This window comes from Neofelis nebulosa, chromosome 1 (genome assembly GCF_028018385.1).
Source record: "Neofelis nebulosa isolate mNeoNeb1 chromosome 1, mNeoNeb1.pri, whole genome shotgun sequence".
Classification (NCBI taxonomy): domain Eukaryota; kingdom Metazoa; phylum Chordata; class Mammalia; order Carnivora; family Felidae; genus Neofelis; species Neofelis nebulosa.
This window is the reverse complement of record NC_080782.1, coordinates 172,753,193-172,773,825: the sequence shown is the minus strand read 5'-3', so window position 1 is coordinate 172,773,825 and position 20,633 is coordinate 172,753,193. Positions and strand designations below refer to the sequence as shown.

Below are 20,633 nucleotides of genomic sequence, written 5' to 3'. Positions count from 1 at the left end.
AACATAAAGTATTTAACTAGTTTTAAACTTCATGATTTTCGTAGTTATAACTGTGATCACAAAGAATGGGGCAAGTAATGTTGCAAGTTTCTTCTTCTTCTTTTTTTTTTTTTAATGAGGAAAAAAGTTCCTCCGGCGCATATATAACCCCAGAACCACTAATATTTCATTACCCATTTTCTGGCTTAAATGTGACATAAATTATGTTTTCTTTTCATTTACACGGAATATTATCCATTTTGTCTCCTTCAATTGTAGCCCTCTTTCTTGCTATTTTGGTTGAGTTATTCCTTCCCTTGAAAAGTTACTAAGGAGGTGACGATGATGGTGTCTGAGGAGGGGAGGAGCCGTGGAGCAACTGGGAATAATTCTTCATTACTGAAAGCTGTGATTTATTTTAGCCTAATTGTAAAGTTACTGCAAATTGCTCAAAAGCTTTTTAAAGATCCCAGTGATTAGATTTTTTAGAGCGGGGGGGGGGGGGGGGGGGGGGGGTTGCTGCACAAGCAAGGAGGGGGCAGCTAAAAGGGGAAATAACACCTCTAATCCTGCTTCTGGTAAATAGGCTGCCAGCTTTTAAAATGAGTTTCCTTTCTATTAGTCAGAATATTATGCTAAGCCTTAAGCATTAGTTTTTTTATGTTGCCATAGCAGCCCTATTCCTGCAGGGTGGTGACCTCCGATGATTACAGTACAAAGCTTATAGGGTCTTGAAACCCCCTTTGAAGATGAAAAGTCTTTGATGGTTTATATTTATGCAAATCTCTTAGATATGATTTACCCAACTGAGACTGAATGGAGAGATGATTAAAATTCCCTTTTCCTTTGATATCCATTAATGGCTGAATATTCCTTAAATTTAAAATGGATATATATGTTTTCATCTTTATTTACAAAAATATCTTTGTCATACCTGTGTGTTTTTTTTTTATCTCCCTACATCTTATTAGATCTAGATAGACATAATAGATTTACAATTTAGAGTGTGGTGGGGTTTTTTTTTTCCTTTTGAAAGGGGGGGGTAGTGGTGGTGGAGATCTGTGCAAGAGCTTTTGTATGTTTCCAGATGATAGATTTTGGAATTTGGGCTACCCCACTGGCAGCACAGAGCTAGCTGTGAACTGGTCTCATGGAAAAAATTGGCGAGCTTTGGTCTTCAAAGAATTAAACTTCCTTTTTAAGGTCTTCCTAGGTAAGCTAAAAAATTATGAAGAAAAACCTTCTGAACAAAGGATAATGGTGCTATAATGAATAATGTGGGTGCCACGCAGAAGGCTGCTGAACAGTTACACTGATGTCAGTGCCTGGTCCAAAACAAAAACAGAAAGGCAGGTAGAGCAACACTTTGCTGTTTTGGGGGCCTACCATTTGCATTTAACGACGTGAAGGCTAGAGGTCTTAAGCAAATATGTTTTTAAGAAAAGCATTTAAACTCCAGAATCTCTCTTTCCACTTCTAACTCCTAGGCCTCAAATTACTCCTTTAGGGGGGAAAAAAAAATTAGAATGCTTGAAGTTTTACTATTCAGTTTGGTGGAACTTTGTTACCTTTTTCCTTTGGTCTTTCCTCCTGTTTTTGTTTTGTTTTGTTCTGTTTTAATTCTTTTTTTTGTGTACGAAATAAGCTGGGATATTACTTCCTTAGGCCAAAGACTTGAATACTACTTTTGTGACTAACATTTTAGTGATTGTACATTTTTTTCCCCTGCTAATCACCTATGACACTTTTGGTTTTAGTTTTCAGACAAATTTTCATTCTACTTAAAAGGCCGAAAACTTGAACAACCTATGAATTTAATCCCTTTTGTGGAAACTGCAATGGGTTTGCTCAATTTTAAGGTAAGAAAACATAATGTGACTAATAAGTTAGTATTTTATTTACTACCTAAAGAGAACTTCTGTTCTCTTGACATCTACTTAAACTATTTTTCTAGAAATATTTTTAAAGCAAAGTAAACCTTGAGCACCATTTATTGCCTATAATAATCCAAAATCAGGCTGTGAGCATCTTAGAAGACAAAGAGATTGGTCAAGTAGCAAGGGAAAACTTCCCAGACCTAAATATTTAAATGAAATGTCTATATATTCTTATTTTAATTAAATAAACATATATAAACATATGCTTTGAATTACTATATTTATAGTTGAAATGTACATGAAAATGTATTTTGTTGCCCTTATGAATTAACTTTCAATTATTCTTTTGTATACAATTGCCTTCTATTGGGAAATTTTCTGCCCTCTTTGTAGCAACGTTAGCCATAATGCCTACTATATAAGATTGCTATTTGTAGGTTAGTATACACCAGTAAGTTGTAGTATATTATTTCAGTTTGCCACATTAGAACATAAAGTATTTCCCAGTACACATTCAGGAAGATTAGCTGAGCCAGGGGTTTTCCAGCATTGTTTAAGCTGCCTTAAACAATTTGCCTTAACAATTTCATGGCTACCTTGTTTCCTCCCTTTTATCACTGATCATTTAAACTGTTTTCCAAAATATGCCTCCCATTTCACCTGACTTGTTAACATCAATGTAGCACCCCGTTTCAGAGGGCAGGAGAGAAGAAGTCCCTAAAAACAAAGAAAAAAGATAGTTGAACTGCCTTAGATAATATGGGAGTAAACGCTCTGAGAGGAAACTTTGAGACCTACTGGACCTTGCAGGATGTTTGCATGTTTGGGAGCCGCTTCCAGCCTCATGATCAGCGTGTTTACACCACTGACCACAGATTCTTCCAGCCTGCCCCACAGTTCTGAGATACAATCAAAGCATATCCCTTAGATGCAACTAGATTCATACAACGATTGAATTCTAAACTCTCTTGTACCGTTATATGCCATAGTGTACTTAGAGCACTTACAGCCTCTGAAATTAATCAACAGTGTGCTCACCCCATTTTCATGTTTTCCCCACCCACATGCTGAATCTCCACCTTTGTTAATTCAGTTCCAGCTATGACAAATGTTATTAATCTTTATTTTCACATAGAAATATGGAAGTTGCTAATTAATACATCTTGGATGTCTTGTTCATTTTTATTTTCCCCTCTGGAATTGTAGATTTTTGTATGTCTTTAGTCCTGAGGCCATTTACTAAGAAATCCTGATCCTAATGCAAATAATCCAGTGAATTTGATTTAAAAATTCTTCTTATGTTTTATGTTTATTGTTTGAGAGTCTCTTAAAGCAAGAATGAATATTGGAAAAGCAGAAATAATTTATAGTACAATCAAAATGAGTTAATTCAAAGTTTCTCTAGAAATTAGATGAACTACGATTTGAATATTATATTAAAATCCATTTATAACTATATTCCTACAGTCCATTAAGCAAAGCAAATCTATACAACATACTTATCTTGGACAATATTAAATGCCTTTGAAAAGAAGTGAATTTGGACTGCATTTTTAGGGCTGCTAGTTTGCTTTCAGCCAAACTGTGTGAAGAGTTGGATCTTTCTGTCACTTAAATACATCATGCTGCTTCTCTCCAAACTGTTCACTTCTGTGAGATTTGGTTCTGTTCTGTTCCTTCACAGACCGTGTGTGAAGAAGCACTAAAGACCGGACCTCAAGTGGGTCTTTTTCTAGATGCTGTTGTTTTTGGAGGAGAAGACTTTCGAGCCAGCATAGGTATCACATTTCTCTCTCTCTCTTTTTCAATCTCTATGTGTGCATGCGTGTGTGCGTGCATGTGTGTGTGCGTGCGTGCGTGTGTGTATGGATGGATGTATTTTTTCTTTGCCCCTTCATGAATGGACATTTACATGACAATATATATTTACCAACCATGACAATTGTTGTTCAGCTGAATGGGCAATACTTTCTGATAATTTAGGGCCCCTCAGAGCTGTCCTGCTTCCAGAACACTACATTATTACTTCTGTTCATGTATAAAATAATAAAAAGCCTGTTGCAACCTCAGATGTGGTTCAGGAACATATGACATCTACTTTGTACATAATAATATATGAACAACCTCTCCATTGCTTAAATATTTTATTTTCACATCAGTATGAGGGCTGTCTAGGCTTCTAACACAAATTTAAAGCAATTTCACATTTGCTTTAATGAATCATTTTCTACACTAAATGTAGTATGCAAATATTATTTAAAATAGATCCTAAATTCCTCCTAAAGTATATTTCAGAACTCTTCTTATTAAACATTTATTGAGATAGCATGCTAGTTTCCACTGATCTTCCCCATCCGTTGGGTACTATGCTTCTGGTCTGGGTACAGGGATAACTAGAGACTGTGGACATACCTAGAAAAGAGGCCAAGGCCACAAAGCATTTGCAGAACCACAGTTCCAGTGGCCTCAATACTGGCGCTTTCCCTGAGCAGTGTCACGGTCCAAATAGAAACAGTGATACTCCATACACACCCGCTCCTAGGGTGAAAGAAAAGGAACTTATTTTAATACCAGCCTTTCCAGGAGACTTTTGTGTTTCCGACAGTTCAGCGGACACTTTCTGCCTCTTTCAAAATGAGTGCCCTTCCGTTTCCCCAAGTTCTTCGTCCAAACCCTGAAGCTGCTCTATTTGGCTCAGAACCTTAGTTATGGCAGGACACTGCAACCACAGCACGCAAATTTCTGTGCTCGGTGAGAGAAGTTAACCATTTCCTTGCACAGCCACTCGGCCACCTTTTGTGGTGCTGTCTTTGGATTAATACTTTCCAAGCAATGGCAAGAAGGAAAAAATATACCAGAAGTAATTTGGGACCCATCATTTGTGATTCTATCTCCTGAGATACAGGAGGGGCCTTTTCTTACTCCACACACAAGTAATGACACTGAACGATGCCTTCCAAGAGAAATAGACACATATGAAATTTAATTCTGCATCCACATATCCCTTTCTTCGTCTATACTAGAATCATAGTTTTGCTGGGAAGCAGTTCCCAGGATGACATAGATGTCTTTACAAAGGGAGTTTCTACAATAGATGGCTGGGTTTGGTTTCCAGAGTTAATGTCTCCCTTTGCTGTCAACATCCCATTTCAGGTGCAACAAGTGGTAAAGAAGCCCAAGATATTCTGTACGCCCGACAAAAGATTATTGTTATAGCGAAGGCCTTTGGTCTGCAGGCCATAGATCTGGTGTACATCGACTTTCGAGATGGAGAGGGGCTCCTCAGGCAGTCCAGGGAAGGAGCCGCAATGGGGTTTACCGGTATGACTCTTGATGACATCTTAGAAGCAGTATCTAAATTCGCAAACACTCCATAAAGGTAGAACTACAACCAGAAAGTCGTGTTTCTGTTGCAGCCGCATGTCTCTTATACTTATTCTATCTGGCGTGTGAAAAAGCCATCTAGGGCAAGAACCTGCTATATAAATGGTCATGGTTTCCTTTGGCTCCGCAAGTCAAAAAACAAAGCACTCGTTTTATTTTCTCTTTACATTAGTTACCACTTTTTCTCTTAAGTATTTTGTTTTTGCTGACCCTCAGGGAGGGATGAAGCTATTACAGAAGTGTTTTTGAGGGAATTGCCATAAGAACTTGGCTTGATGGGTAGAAGAAAATTTTCCTCCAACGTTCAAAATATTAATTCATTTCTGAAAAACAACAGTGATATCTTCTTTGATTTTTTTTTTTTTTTTTACTTTTATATTCTCCTGCCACTTCAAGCCCCTTCCTTCTGTCCCACCTCCCAGTACGTGTCTCTGCACCTGACGACACCTACGGGCATTGGCTGGCACTCAGATCAGTGGGTCCCCTGCAATCCCATCCTGGAGCGCAGGCAGATATCTCTTGATTGCTATGTCCGATCACTCAGATCCCCAGGAGTCTGGAGAGCAACCGAAAATTGTGTTTTTGCAATAGAAATCCATTTTTTTCAAAACCACAGTAGGATTCTACACACAAACACATGTCTGTGGTTGTGTTCACTCACACACACACACGCAACTGCGGATAAGAAACACCATAAGCTCTTTTATTCTTATTTCTTCTGCTGCTGCAAGTTACAAGACCATCATGATCTGAAATGAACCCAGATAAGAAGGAAAAGAGACAAACATCCTTACTATCCCTTTTGTAAATATTTTTGAAATGCGGCCAGTTAGGGATTATGGAGATAAATATTTCATACAGTGACCTTCAATGTAAAAGATCTCTTAATGGATGGTGGTTTAACCCCAAATAAAATTAAACAACTTAAGAAACAATGTTAATGTTACATTAGAATTAAATGAAGCTCTGACATTTGTTTTTATGTTTTTAACATGAAGAGTCAAAATAAAATATGATTCCACCGCCAAATTTGTTTAATAAACGAATGTGATCTCTTCTAGAGAAATAGTTTCCAGTCATCTGAACTATTAATAAATGAATTCTCCCTACATTTAATAGTGACTAAGAAAGAAAGAGTCCCTCTACCCCAGCCCTGAGGTTGTCCTTGTCTCTGTGGCGTGTTACACCTGCCTCTTTCCAATGACCAGTTAGGAATAGCCCAAATGGAAAAGTTGGAGAAACGCTCCATGAAATCTATCTAATAGACCTCGATGTTGTTGGTCTAAAATGTGTAGCACTGGCTGCCAAGCAGCCAGATGTTGCTGTGAAATGGGCACTAATTCAATAAAAAAAATTTTTTTTTGAAAACACTGAATTGATGCTGGCCTGTGTCACCATCATTCCGTATAACCTGGGTGTCCTCAGCTACCTCCGGGGTAAATGTTTGCTCCAGAACTTGTAAAGGAGTTTGAGAATTTCTCCAAGAAACAGGACTGAATTAAATTGGTCCCTAATTCAATCGCAGAAGACAAGTTACTTCAAATCAGATTTAAATTTCTAGACTGTGCCCAACTCAGCGTGAGGAGCTTACGGGCTTGGCACTATTGTTTCTCAACAACAGGGAGTATTAAATCACACACACACACAAATGGAAGCAGGGGGAGAATGGGGAGGCACAGAGGGTACAGTGCCCATTATATATGCAAGTGAACAAGTCAGTAAAGTGGGGAGCTACACTTCATAACCATTTTGCAATTTTTAGAAAGAAGGGCTTTGTTGTCCCAATTATATTTCTAATACCAATAAAAGGTAATTAGTCTGATTATAAGATATGAGATTACTTGTAGTATTTTTAAACAATAAGGGCTTTCTTTGAGTATTTTAGACCCAGTTCTGATCTGTTTGTCCTAATTATTTGTCATTTAATTGCCATAACTTGGGCTTTGCACAGGAAGGGAGGACAGTGAGAAAGGAAGGAGGGACAGAAGGAAGGGGAAATACTCTATCTGAAGCAAGTGGCTGAAAGTTTTCAAATCAAATGGAAGTATTGTGATATCTGTAACGCTGATAAAGGACAGTCTGTGCCATAAGGATTTTCTGTACTTTTCAAAATTATATATTATTTTTAATGAGTTGTATTTTTTTAAAGTTAGCCATGCAGCAAACAGTAGGTTATAGTTTCTTTTCTGCAGTCATTATTTCACTGGGCCACAGTCCATGCAGATTGATTTTAAATCAATGCATTGGCTCTGTAAGTGGCTATTAACATTAGGAATTATTTTTATAAAAAGAAGCCAAAAATAAATCTTGGAATAAAGCTTCAACAGCTGACTTAGTCATCACAGGTATTCCAGTCCTGCATGCTGAGAAGAAAGATTATAAATATGAAGCACGGTAGGTTTTCTTCTTTTTTGCAGTCTTTTGTAGAAGACAAAAATGACACCATCATACAGTCACCTAAAAGACTTGACAGGTATTGATTTAAAGCACGATATATCAAGTGGTACTGTAAAAAGGATTTCATGGTCATAAATTTTAATGTCTTCCAATTTTGCACCCTCAGTAACTTGCCAATAACAGCTCTTCTGTATAAAATATTTGCTTCACTCCCACATGACATTAAAGTCTGATGTCCTGTTGTTGGGATATGTAAGAATCGACAAAAGATAACTTCATACATGGATGTTCATAAATTTCTGAAACTTAACACATATCTGAAAATTACCCTCATTACCTAAAAGATGGATACTTGCAAGCCATCCATGGTTTCAGAGCATTTCTAAATAGTTTGTTTTTCTCCTCAAGTCGTAGTGTCTGTACCAAGAAGTTCCCGTGAAATCTGGCTTTTAACACATCAGTATAAATTATGTACATAAATTATAAAATTCAGGACTAACAATTAGTACAAAATGACTACCAGAACTGATATCCTTTATTAATAATATTGTAACAACAATTAGATTACTTAAATATAATTGCAATACCTACTATTAAAAAAAGCTCTCATTTATCATCGCTGGTATTATTTGTTCCCTGAAATTATTCCTCAGTTTTAGTATATATGCTGCTGAAGCGAGCACAATTCCTCAAATAATTTAAAGCAGCTTTATTTGTATAGGGTTTTAATGTTGTATTAGTGTGCTGACAGATAAGAATGAAATAACAATGTGAAAGGGTTCTAATTCTGCTACTGTAAGAAAAGATACTGTTACATTTATTCATTTAAACTCTTTTCCTTGAAACACTAAGAATTTTTTTTTAACAAATATTGGGTTTTTTCCTATTCAATAGAATAATGAGAGTAACAGGAATTGACCGTTTTTAAAAACATCAAGAGTATAATTTGTACTGCCTAAATGTTAAAACAACTATTTCAAAAGCAAAACAAATTGATATATGGACAAATAAATTTAGGAGAGCAAATTATCATTAAGTGCACATTCATTTTTAAAGAACCAAATATGTCCATAACTTTATAATGTATGTAATAAAATATAACCTTGTCATTATTATATCATTAAATTATGTTGTATTTTATTAATGACCTGATTCAATTGCATACTTCCCTGATTGTTAAGTTGTTTCTTTTAATGACTTCATGATTTCATAGAACCCTGTGAGTCTTATGTTTGTGTAATGTTTTTACTTAAGATCCTTAAACTTAAGAAAGAAGCAGAAAGCTTTTTTAAAGCTATCACTACAGAGATAAGATTTCTTCTGGGGTATCTAAATATTGATAAAAGAAGGAAATATTGAGTCTTCATTCTATTTAAAAAAAGGGAAAATCTGGTTATGTTTTTGGGTAGAGAAACTTTCTGTAACTTTTTTACTTAAACATTTTAAAATGGAGTAATCTAGAGACCAAACCACTGTTCAAATTTGCCTTCTGTGTCACTGTACTGAATAAAATATTTTCATTGACATCCAGTTTTCTGTTGGTGGTTAGAAATGGCACACTGTATTCATCTATAAGAGAGAAAATGTTATTTTCTTAATATGTTATTATATGTTATTATAAGCCACTATTTGACATCTGCTTCTGTAAGCTTTATGAAAACCAACAGACTACTCCTAAAAGAAATCATGGCAGGTGGGATAAATGATACAAAATAAGCAAAAGACAACTTGTAAAATTTGAAAGAGTTATATCATTTTTTTAAACTTTAAAAATAATCACTCTAATTTGCAGTTATTATCCTTTAAAGTTTCTGCCAAAGGATTAGCCAGCGAGCTGCCAGTCTACCCACCTGTAACTAAAAATTAGAGATTATCTGCGCTAAGGTGGTATTTCTATAGGATAGGAAACACAATTATTCCCATTCTTCTAGGTTTCTTATGTGGTATTCTGGAAAAGCCTACCAGATTGCAGTTCCTTTCTTTTTAAAAAGTTGTAAAATATTAGTTATTTTGCGTACAGTCTGTGAGGCATTAGGAGGCTTTCCTGGTTGAAACATTTTGTTTGAACATCTGTTTGTTGTTTTGTGTTTCTGGTGTTATTAATCTTCTTGTAGGTAAGCAGGTGATACACCCTAACCAAATTGCCGTGGTTCAGGAACAGTTTTCTCCTTCCCCTGAAAAGATTAAGTGGGCTGAAGAACTGATCGCTGCCTTTAAAGAACATCAACAATTAGGAAAGGTAAACGTTTTCTTAATACCTTGGGTGAAACTGGTGTTTAAAATGCCGTGGGGAAAAATATAAAAAATATGTTGTTTCATTTGTTTCAAAAACCATTGCATTGAGAGGGGTAAGTTATGGGGGCAGGGGGACAGCATTCACCAGTGAGAAATTCACTTCAGGTAAATTGGCCCTTCCATGTTTCTGAATATTTCGCAAACTGGCCCTCAAGTCTCTCTATAGTTTATTCTGTTCATAAACTATATTGGAAGCCTTTGAGAAAATAGAAGTCTGTTTAGTTTTTCTCTACAGACTCAGATACAACCAACATTCATAGGAAAATAATTTTAGATCAAAGTGAGAGCAAGTTGTAATGAAATAAACACAGTTTGATCAAATGGTCCTTGTGGAGAGAAGAAATAAATTCCAAGTTATATTAATTTTGGGGCAAAAATGTACCAAAATCTCCTCCGGTTGAGTCCTTTAAGAGTGGGAGGTTGTATATGTGTCTGTACCAATTTCTGGACCTGAGATTTGGATAGAATGGAGAGCAAATTAACGCTGGAGTACGGTTGTTCCTAATTTAGTGCATCATTGAGCCTCGCGTTTCCTGCTCTGTGGGTTTCTGCTATGTAAATATTGCAGTAGTGATGCGCAATCTGTCTCCACTTTGTGCCAGTAACACTTAAATTAGGTGTCGCCTGAAGGAAGATTTTATGCTACTCGCAGCATTGTCAGTTAATTATCTTAAAGGTTATTTGCAGTAATACCGTTTGACTCTTTTTAAGAGAATGGGGGGAAAGTTGCATTTATAAATCTATCCTAGAGGTAATATCTGAACTCAGCCTTGTTATTTACATAAGGAGTGGAGTTTTAATACCTACTATGCAAAAGTACTTAGGAGAGAAAGAATGTTGAAACATTCTAAATCTTAAACAGGTTCTAAATCTTAAACAGTCCCCTTTACAAAAAAAAAAAAAAAAAAAAGACAAAACTGGCTCTGGGTGGTGAACTGGTGACATCAGTGTAAGAGGTACCACTTAACACTTTTCACTGGCAGTAAAAACACCTAAAAATCCCGGGACTTGGAAATGAGGGTAACAGTATTAAGTGGGTCACTCCCTCTGCTCATTATGGATACCTGCCTTCAGCTCTGACCTTGCACACACGTTCACCCTCACACACAGGCTCATCTTTGCACAAACCTGCACTTAAAATCCAAAGGCAAAATATGTGATATTAGAAACATCCCATTTGGACTGACACCAATTTCAGGATAGTGTTCTTTGATTTCAAATCAGGAGTGGCTATTGGAAAAACACTGCAGTTTATAGAAAAATATTTCGAAGCTGACATTGTGTTTTATGTTCATTTCTATATCTTGACTCCAAAACCCAGGTGCTCCATGAATACACATAAGTATTTACCTAAGAGAAGAGCCATGTACTTTTCCATTCATACATACCAATAACTCCATCCACTCCCCTCTCCTGCCTGTGCCTATGCACACATTCACTAAATGTTTTACACCTCTCTGTGTGTACCTTCTGCCAGCTAAGAATATGCATGTGATAAATACTTCCTACTGAAATAATAAACTGAGGCAAGATATGGGTCATCAAAATGGCAGACCAAGCAGAGTTCCAGTTCTGGGTCAACACTGCCTCCGTTAGTCTACCCTGGTTTTCACATTGGATCACATCAAAGGATGCCTCTTGGTATTGTAAGCAGCTAGGAGTATGGGAGAGGTTACCCTAAATTTCGGTAGCCAACAAACAAAATTCAAACTAGAAACATACTCTTTTGCTGGCATTTCAGTTCTTGAATGAAAGCAAAAACACTTTTCCATCATATCTTAAAAGTATTGTTCCCAAACAAAATTGTCCCAAAGTGTCCTTGCCTTTTGATGATGGCAACTTAAATGTTAAATTCTGAACTGGCTTTTTTTTTTAAATAAGAAATGCTCTCTTGTTGGAGTATAAGCTTCCACAACAGTGTGACAGGACAGCTTTTCTGAACACAGAACCACAGAAATTAGAGCAGAAGGGAGACTTACTATTAGGTCATTTCCTCTCTGCCCCATTGCTGTTTGTTTCCTACAGCAAATTCTCCTGGTGCTTTGTCCAGCAAGGTTTAAATGATTCAAGTAATGGGGCTTCCAGTGGGGACATATGGTTATTTTATCCTGTTCGCATGTTTCTTTCACTTTGCCTATAAATTGGCTGGTCACAAAAATTGGGTCTGCAGGTAGGTGACTCTGGGTCTTGAAGGGTCTTGGGGTTTAAATAATGTGCGTTCTGTTTGTAAAGATTTAGTATAAATAGGTTGCTCAATTGTATAAAGTATTGCTTCCAACAAACATCTAATCTGTTTTATTTCAAATGTGAATCACTGATGAAAACATCTACCCTCAGATATTTTGTCCAAAGCACAGGTGACTCTCTCAACTACAGGAAACTGATAGTTTGTGTCCTAGTGAGACAGTTACAAATTTCCAAAAGACCTTTTTTTCCCCACTCGGATGAAAATTTCATTCAAGTAATGTTTTTAAGTAGAAATGACCCAAGAAAGCAAAATTATATATTTTTGCCTTGCTCTACTTCTGCTTAAATTGTATTTAAAGTATATTCTGCCCTGAGACCAAAGCCATAGCTGAAGTTCACAGGTAATGCTGGTTCATTTGTGTTTTCTATAGTAATAATAATTATTCTTACTCCATAACTATAATAATTATTATCAAAAATAAAAGTTCTGCCTTTTCTTCTGTCCCTTCCAAATAACAAAATTTGTGGGAATACTTAGATCACAAGTAGGTAACTTACTGGAGTTCAGTTTGGTGTCACAGAATTTTTTGTTGTTTTATTTTAATTAGAAGATGTCCCCTTAGTCTAATGTCAGGTAAAAAATACTTTACATTAAAAAAATAATAATCTGCTCATATAATCTGTCACCATTCAGCATAATGGTACCATTTGGGATAATGATACTAGTGACTGCTTTGTTTCAGGAAACTATAGATATTTATAGGCTAAAGAATTTTGCCTGGCACAACAGTCCCCACGAATAGGAATTAGGCTATAGATTGACATTACAAGCTCACCTTTCTTGTAAAAATCTGTTGGAAAAGCTTAAAACATTTCACATACTCTATGCTCCTATTTTAATTCCCATAAGCTAAAATATGTCTAACTTGCAGACATGAGTCGTGAGATATATGTCCACAATATTAATCAAACTTGAGTCTTTCTCCAATCCTTCCAGAAAAATATATTTTGAGATATAACCTTCATGTCATTAATTATTTTAGCTTCAAATTATTGGTAGAAACTTTAGCCAGGATAAATCACTTTCCATGTGATTTACTTTAAATTTATAAAGGATTTTCTTAAAGGCTGATTTTGTTTCTGTTATTTTTTCCATATTAGTGGCAATTCCACTATTTGAAAATTCTCTATTCAGAACTGAATTTAGAATTGCTTATTAAAAATATGATTTTGACAGTTCTTTTTTTATCAACTAAAAATTGTGCATAGTATGAATATTGGATAACTGAAATGAAAACATCTCAAGCAAATATTTAGTTTATGTCATGATATGTAACTTACATGTTAAGTACATATAAATATTTATGCAATATGTATACATTCATGTATTATGATATAGCATATTTTTTCATGTCTCTATTATAAACCCAGTGCTAAATGTTTTCTCTTTTCATATTCATTTCTTCTTGGGCAAAAAATGACAACTAAAGGAAATGATTAATAGGTAATTCTAGATATCTTAATATAAGAATTTACCATTCGTTTATAAATGGAGACTAACAGAAAAAATGTGAAAGAATAGCAAAGTATATTACATGTGATAGATTTTAAAGATACACTTTGCTAGAATATTCCTGTTTCTGCAGTATCCTACCACAAATACGGCTATGCATCATTTTCAGTTTTACTCAGATCATTATTATAGGTGCTTCATTTGGTTTTGGAAGGATTTCGTCTTTTTCGTTATTTTCATTTGTTACAGCTTCACAAGCTGGCTAAAAACCAAGGAAGAGGAAATGTTCCCCTTTAAAATCTAGGTTCAGTTAACAATTATAAAAGGTCAAAAACAAGGTCACTACTTGACATAATAACTGTAAACATCATCGAAACATTCTACTTTCACTCGCGAGAAAACAATAATGTAAATTAATAAGTTTACATTAATAAGCAAACCCTCTGCTGGAATATAAATTGGGAATTTATATCTTATTAAAGAAAGATTTTTTTTCCTCATGTGAGTCTTTTCATCTAGAGAATTACAAAGAATAATACCCACCCCCCTCCACATACTGAAAGCAAATTATTTTCATAGGTATCTGATTGCAGCTTATACACCTTTCATTTGTGTTTCCAAATGCAGGGCTTTACAAAAGAAATACTGTTTGGGCCAGATGGCCTTCTAGAAGACTCCCTGAGAGAACTCAGAATTCTCTCTAGCCAAAAATATTGTTTCCGCTTATTCAAGTGCCAGAAATCCCACTGCCACTCTTTCACGCAGATCAAATAAACCATCTAAAGATTTGGTTGTTGTCTTTGTCAGCTGAAAGGGTTGATTCCACTAATAGACAACAGTGTACCCTCCCACACCCATGCGTCCCACCACCCACAGCCTTTCCCCCTTTATTTGTAAGCAGGAATACGAAAATCAGAACTGAGTGATGTCTGGTGAAAATGAAAGATGAAGGAACATAACCTTACTTTTGAGATGCATAGTTATTACATTTCTCCCTTTATTTCCTTGTTCATTTAATATTTTTACAATTATATGCCATAGATTTGACTTTAAAAAGTCAAATTCTTTAAAAAGTTGATAGTCTGCCAATGAGGACTTCAAGGCTGATATATGATTCACAACAAATTGCAGATCTAAACATGTATATCAAGGCAATACAGTTCTAGTGCTGATAGATCCTATTTCACAGTTTTAGTGGCAAATGGTTTAGTACTAGATAAGAGATCATATATGTAGGTTAAATCTGCTGATTTTTAAAGTTGTTTGCTTCAACCTTAATTTATAGCATGTTCTTAGGGATATTTTAATCAAAATTTTTCTATTCTGATTTATAGTCTCAAGAAATTTTTTTTGCTCAATTTCAATTAAAAATATAATTCTTTTAGTTGGATAAAATCTCAGAAATCTTCTAGTTAAATTCTTTCAGTTTACAACTTAATACAGTAAGACTCAACAAGGGTTTAGAAGCTACCCAAGGTCACTCACAGCCAAGGTGGTGATAGAGCCCCAACCAGAATTCAGGGCAAACTTTATAAATAAAGATATGAACATAGTTGGCATCAGTGAGGTTTCACTTGGGTCCTGGTGACCCTAGGCTAATGACCAAAACCAGACAGAACCTTAAAAGTATTCTGTCACAAACAAAATGTGAATTTGGTTAGTTCACATTGGTATCTTTTTCTTAGTCATACGCTTTTTTTTTTTTTTTTTTGCCTGAGCAGAAACTGATGAGGAGGGAAAGAGCAAGAGTATCCGTGTGCCTTCCCAGCACTCCCTGCCATCATTCCCCACATGGTGCCCTCCTTCCCAATTCTGTCCTGCCCCAGAAAGACTTCTGCTCTGATCACCACACACCCCGTTCTGTTCTATTAGTCATCTTTCATTCTATCTCCCAGTGTAGATTGGAAACTCTCCGAGCTACACTGGGAGCCTTTGGCAAAGAGGCCGTATCTCGCCCTGAGCCTCGTTTCATCTCGCTCGAAGGACAGGTTCCCAATGTCCTGTTCTTACACCTGTGGTTGCACAAACACACCATGGCTTTCAGCGTCTTTAATAGCAAGATCCAAATACGGGCCATGAAAGGATGGTTTTACTCCTTGGACATCTCTCTTTTTTTCCTCGTAGAGTATTTCTCTTTTTGTGTGTGTGGGTCCGTATGTGTGTGATTCTATGTATGGCTTTCCTGTTCCTTCCTCGTTTTTCCTTTCCACGAATTCTTGCTTTTTTCTTCTTTTTCTTTATCTGTTTTTGATTCTCTCCCTTTTTTTCCTCTTTTTCTTTCTGTCTCTTTACCACATCATCTCCATACCCCACGACCATCTGTTGCCTTCTCTCCTTTACCTGATTATAGTAAAGAAGTTCAGAGCATTCTTTGAATTTTTTGTTGTACTTATTAAGGAATTTTATAAATCTTTTTATATTAAAAGCAGGGGAATTTTTATTTTATTAAATCAAGAGTTTCTACAATTTTTTTTTCCACTTTAGGTTAGTGGACCTGAATGAAAAGAAAGTAGGGAACTTTCTCACCACCACCCTAGGGAGTAAGGAATTCTATTTGCTGAATCACATACCTCCCCACAGCATTTTGGACAGAAATAGGTATACAATATACATTTAGTAAATACTATTTAGCAAACTAGTTTCCAAGTTTCTGACAGTGCTAGAAAGAAATTATTCACTGTACTTTTAACAGTTTATATCATACTGACCTTTTGTTCACTTCTAGAATAATTGGAAGAAAATCTTTTCACCAGTTATTTCATCATTGTTCTTCAGTGATATTTTAATCTTTGAAGTTTAAAGTGACTTTGAGTTAATGTTAGTTCATGTAGATGTGTTTTCCAAAGAAAGAATGAGCCCACAGGTTATAAAATAGAAGTGTAATATTACTGCTCTTAGCTACAAGCTGCCTTAAAATGACTTCCACCCTCTGCTTTTCTCATAGGCAATACCAGCTTAAATATGGCATAAAATATTCTAAATTAAATAAAAATGTTTACATGTTTAACTCAGTGTTAAAAATAAAACTATTTTCAAGTAAGATTTCTGTTTAAAAAAAATCTGAGAGGAAGATGATGGCTGCAGAGCTCTTCATAATTAACTAAAAATCAACCCATTATTCACTTAACAATGGGTGAATTTTATGGTATGCAAATTATACCTTGATAAAGCTATAAAAAAAATCCAGAAAATTAAGGATGACCTCAAATGTGCTAGCAAATGTGGAAACTCCTTTAGATTGCAATATGCTTATAAATCCAACTGTTTCATTTCAGTAGGTAGCTTTCCATGCGGCATACCTGGCCAGGTTTTTCTAAATTTCCTTGTCAAAAGATAATTTAAAATAAAGACATGTCTGTCCCTATCTGATCATCCTGCCTGAATATTTTTAAAGATACATCTTGCAGCCTACATTTCGTGGGCTCTGAGAAGAATTTTCAAAACGAAGGCACCTTTGGTCTCCCCTTTCCGTTTGTGTAGTAAAGATGGCTCCAATCCACTGAGACCCTCCATCTGGGCAAGTAGACAACTCGGGACCCGTCACATATTAAGATAATTGACCCAAACATTCACCTCTGCTCTCCTCCCTCCTGTCCAGTCACCTCTGTCTTCCCTGCCAAATTCATCTCGCAAGCCTTCCACTGTCTCTTCTTTTCTCCTCCAGCCTCCTACAACTGTTGGTAAAGTCCCCAGATAACCTTACTGGAGTATAACACAAGTGTTTCCATTTTCCATGCAGGGCTAAAGCTAAGTGATTTCATGCTTCCTTTTTAAAAAGCAAAATGTTAATGATGTCTATTCATTTTACATTCACTCAGTTTCCACATTCCGGGGAGTTTCCTCCTTTTTATATAAATGCATTGGGCCATTTGCCTTTGCCAGTATTCTTCCTTCTCCTGCTCTCTGTTGCTGGAAACCCTGTCCTGTTTTACCTCCTCCTCCAGTGTAAGTGATGCTCCCAATATCAGGTCACCTGTATTTCATTAGTATCTCCTCAGCTGATATTCTAAGCTTTTAAGTTCTTTTAAATGTACTTGTTTTCAAATACTGATGAGGTGTCAAATTATGTCACACCCCTGAGTCTAGTTTCTTAAAGCGACAGTTCAGTCTCTGATTTATGCTTGGAGGGGGTGGGAAGCTTTAGGCATGAGTTGGCCTCTGCTCATTGCACCTTCCAGAATGTTGATGTCCCTCAGAACCCTCAAAGCTACTCTGAAGACGTAAAATCCTGTTATGATTCAAATACTGTACACTTCACTGAACCTTTCTGTGATAAATGGAATTAAATCATCTCCAGCCAACAATAGCAGTGGCAGGAGTAGCAGGGATTGTGGTGGTGGCAATAGCAATCAGGTAGAGGTGACAGCATTGGCTGTGGTAGTGGCAGCAGTCTCAGAGAGGACACAGTCACAGCAGCAGTGACAGGAATGGTAGTGGTGGCAGCAGTGGCAGCTCCCATGTACTGAGAGCCTGTTGCATGACAGGCCATTGTATACATTATTTTATTCTCAACACAATTTTCTAAGGGACGTATTATCATCCCCATTTTACAGGTGAAGAAACTGAGGCTTAGAAAAGTAACAGTGTGTGCTGCAGATCACACACAGCTAGGAAAAGGCAAAGCTTGAGTTCAAGGTGTAGCTGATCCAAAAGCCCATATTCCTAACCTCTGCACCAAGGTGCCTTAAACAAGAGAAGCAAGACCCTTTCTCTGTATGTATCTCTGTGCACTTTTTGTTTCAGCTACAGAATACCACCTCAGAACACCCATCCTGGAGAGTTGTCTATTTCTGTTTGGTGGAAAGTCACAGAGGGGCTGCCTGGACAGGTGATCCTTGGTGTCCTCTTGGGCCACTACTGACCTGGCCGGTAGAAGTGCCCTGGGGAGCATCAGGGGCGCTGCCTTCCAGACCCCACTGATGGTTCTGTGCTCAGAGTTTGTACAAGTCGGAGAACTACAAGAGTTTGTACAAGTCGGGAAAAGATGGAGGAAAGGAGGCAGCTTCTCCAGGCTTTTCACCTTTCAGAAATCGGAAAATAAATCTGATAGGCTGTCCAGCAGGCAGGATCCCCGACACCCCATGCCCCTTCTAAGGCCGTGTCTGAGACAGGGGCTGAGATGCCTTCCCAAGCAGTTGTCGCTGCATTCACCAGTTGGCTCAAAACTAACCCCTCTTCAGATATTCCAACTATTACATTCTTAGGGATCATTTAAAGGGCTTCCCTATCAAAGGCCATGGAATATCATCTGTCAGAATCTCAGCACTGGTAGTAACGACCCATCAGCCCAATGTGAATTGTCGACCGTGTTGAATGAATTCAGCTGAACTCTTAGAAATTCATGTAGACCTACGTTAGCATCTAAAATTCTCTGGCTATTGCAGGAATTGGCTATTGAATTTTAATTCAAAATATTATTAAAATATCTACCAAATTATCACTACAATTTAGGTGTTAAAATAAGAAAAACATGTTCTCTATTTTCCAAGTCTTCAGAAATATTCTTTTACTACCTTAATGGCAACTTTAAAAGACGTGTTTCTATAAAGCAAAGGGTTACTGTTACTAAGAAGCACCTACAAGAATCAAATGTCATCCCCTTTAATCTTTCTTACAAATGCTTTAGGTTTTTGAGAACTTAAAATATCATTCACATATTTATTATTGAATTTTCTCTCACTGAAAATATTCTTCAGTATTTCTGATGTCATAATAATTATAGTAAAAACTGTCAAGTGGAAACTCAGGATGGAAGCATGTTATATTTCAGTTGTTCCTAAATTCAGTTATTAAAGTTACATTTTCAGGGCACCTGGGTGGCTCAGTTGGTTAAGCGTCTGTCTCTTGATTTCACCTCAGGTTTTGGTCTCATGGTTCTTGCATTGGAGCCCCGAGTTGGGTTCTACACAGACAGCACAGAGACTGCTTGAGATTCTGCCTCTCCCTCTCTCTCTGCCCCTCCCCTGCTCGTGTGTGCTCTCTCTCTCTCAAAATAAATAAACATTAAAAACTTTTTTTAGCTTTTAATTACATTTTCACATATTTGCTTATTTGCACCTTACCTATCTACCATTTTTTCAGCCTCATCCTGAGTAATAATATCTCTGAAATAAGCTTAGATATGATAGTTATTTTTTTTATAAATCACATCAAAATAAAAAATTAAATATATAATATATAAAACAAATATATATTAATTTTTTATATTTAAATATTTTTTCTTTAATCATCTCAGGTACTGCTGTTACCAGGCATACCTTGGGGTACACCACTTAGAAGAGTTTGGGATTTCAGGTGGTAAGCCTTAGGTTCTAGTCCTATCCTTCCCATAAGTTTCTTTGAAAAGGTTAACTAAATCTGAACTGGCTTTTGCATCTGTAAAACAGAAAGTACCATGCCCTCCCTCCTGCAAGTGAGAAAATGTCTTTGAAATGTTTTGTAAAATCATAAAGTACTATTTGATGAAAATCTCTCTTCTTTTTTTTTTTTGTAATGGGTCTTCCTGATAAGATTGCATGCCTCCAATTTTTAGTTTGGAAATGAATATTATAGGCTTTCTAAGGACTATGGTTAACTAGAGTATAGGCTACAGTTGCTGAAGGAATCTTCATATTTCCTCCTCAAGGGAGAATGAACATCCTTCCCCTAACTCCAGCACCCTCCTCTGGTGCCCAGGTCAATCCATCTACCATGGTCCCACTCAGAAACAAAGCTGGACCAGGCCAGCTCTTAGCTTTCCCATTGTTGGATCCCCAGATCACGCTTAGAGGGAAAATGCCCAGAAAAAAGGAAAGGAACAGGTTGTTCAGCCTTTTCCCCTCAGAGTCCAAGAAGGAGCAAGTGTTGAGTCTACCAGGGCATGCGGCAAGAACAGAGGGATTCCAGTGGGTTCCAGTCCAGCTTCATCAAGCAGAGGCTGTCTTGTGCCTTGTCGTATGGAAAGTCAAGCAGCTAATGAGTAACAGAACCAGCAGTCACCCCTATTAATTTGGCTGGATTAG

At 36.7% G+C, this 20,633-nt stretch overlaps 1 protein-coding gene across 9 annotated transcripts in view; it reads left to right on the top strand.

Annotated features, from left to right (window-relative positions):
- The window catches only part of CLYBL (citramalyl-CoA lyase), a 264,184-nt gene that overhangs the window by 219,826 nt on the left and 23,725 nt on the right, over nucleotides 1-20,633 (top strand). For 7 of the 9 annotated variants that reach the window (XM_058743881.1, XM_058743891.1, XM_058743870.1 and 4 more), the window contains exons 4-7: nucleotides 1,737-1,838; nucleotides 3,541-3,634; nucleotides 5,010-5,177; nucleotides 9,752-9,876. In XM_058743881.1, coding sequence (XP_058599864.1) covers nucleotides 1,737-1,838; nucleotides 3,541-3,634; nucleotides 5,010-5,177; nucleotides 9,752-9,876 — 489 coding nt within the window. Of the gene's footprint in view, nucleotides 1-1,736; nucleotides 1,839-3,540; nucleotides 3,635-5,009; nucleotides 5,178-9,751; nucleotides 9,877-13,881; nucleotides 14,422-19,867; nucleotides 20,021-20,633 lie in introns of those variants that run through there. The other 2 variants (XM_058743900.1, XM_058743908.1) reach the window with 2 other exon arrangements.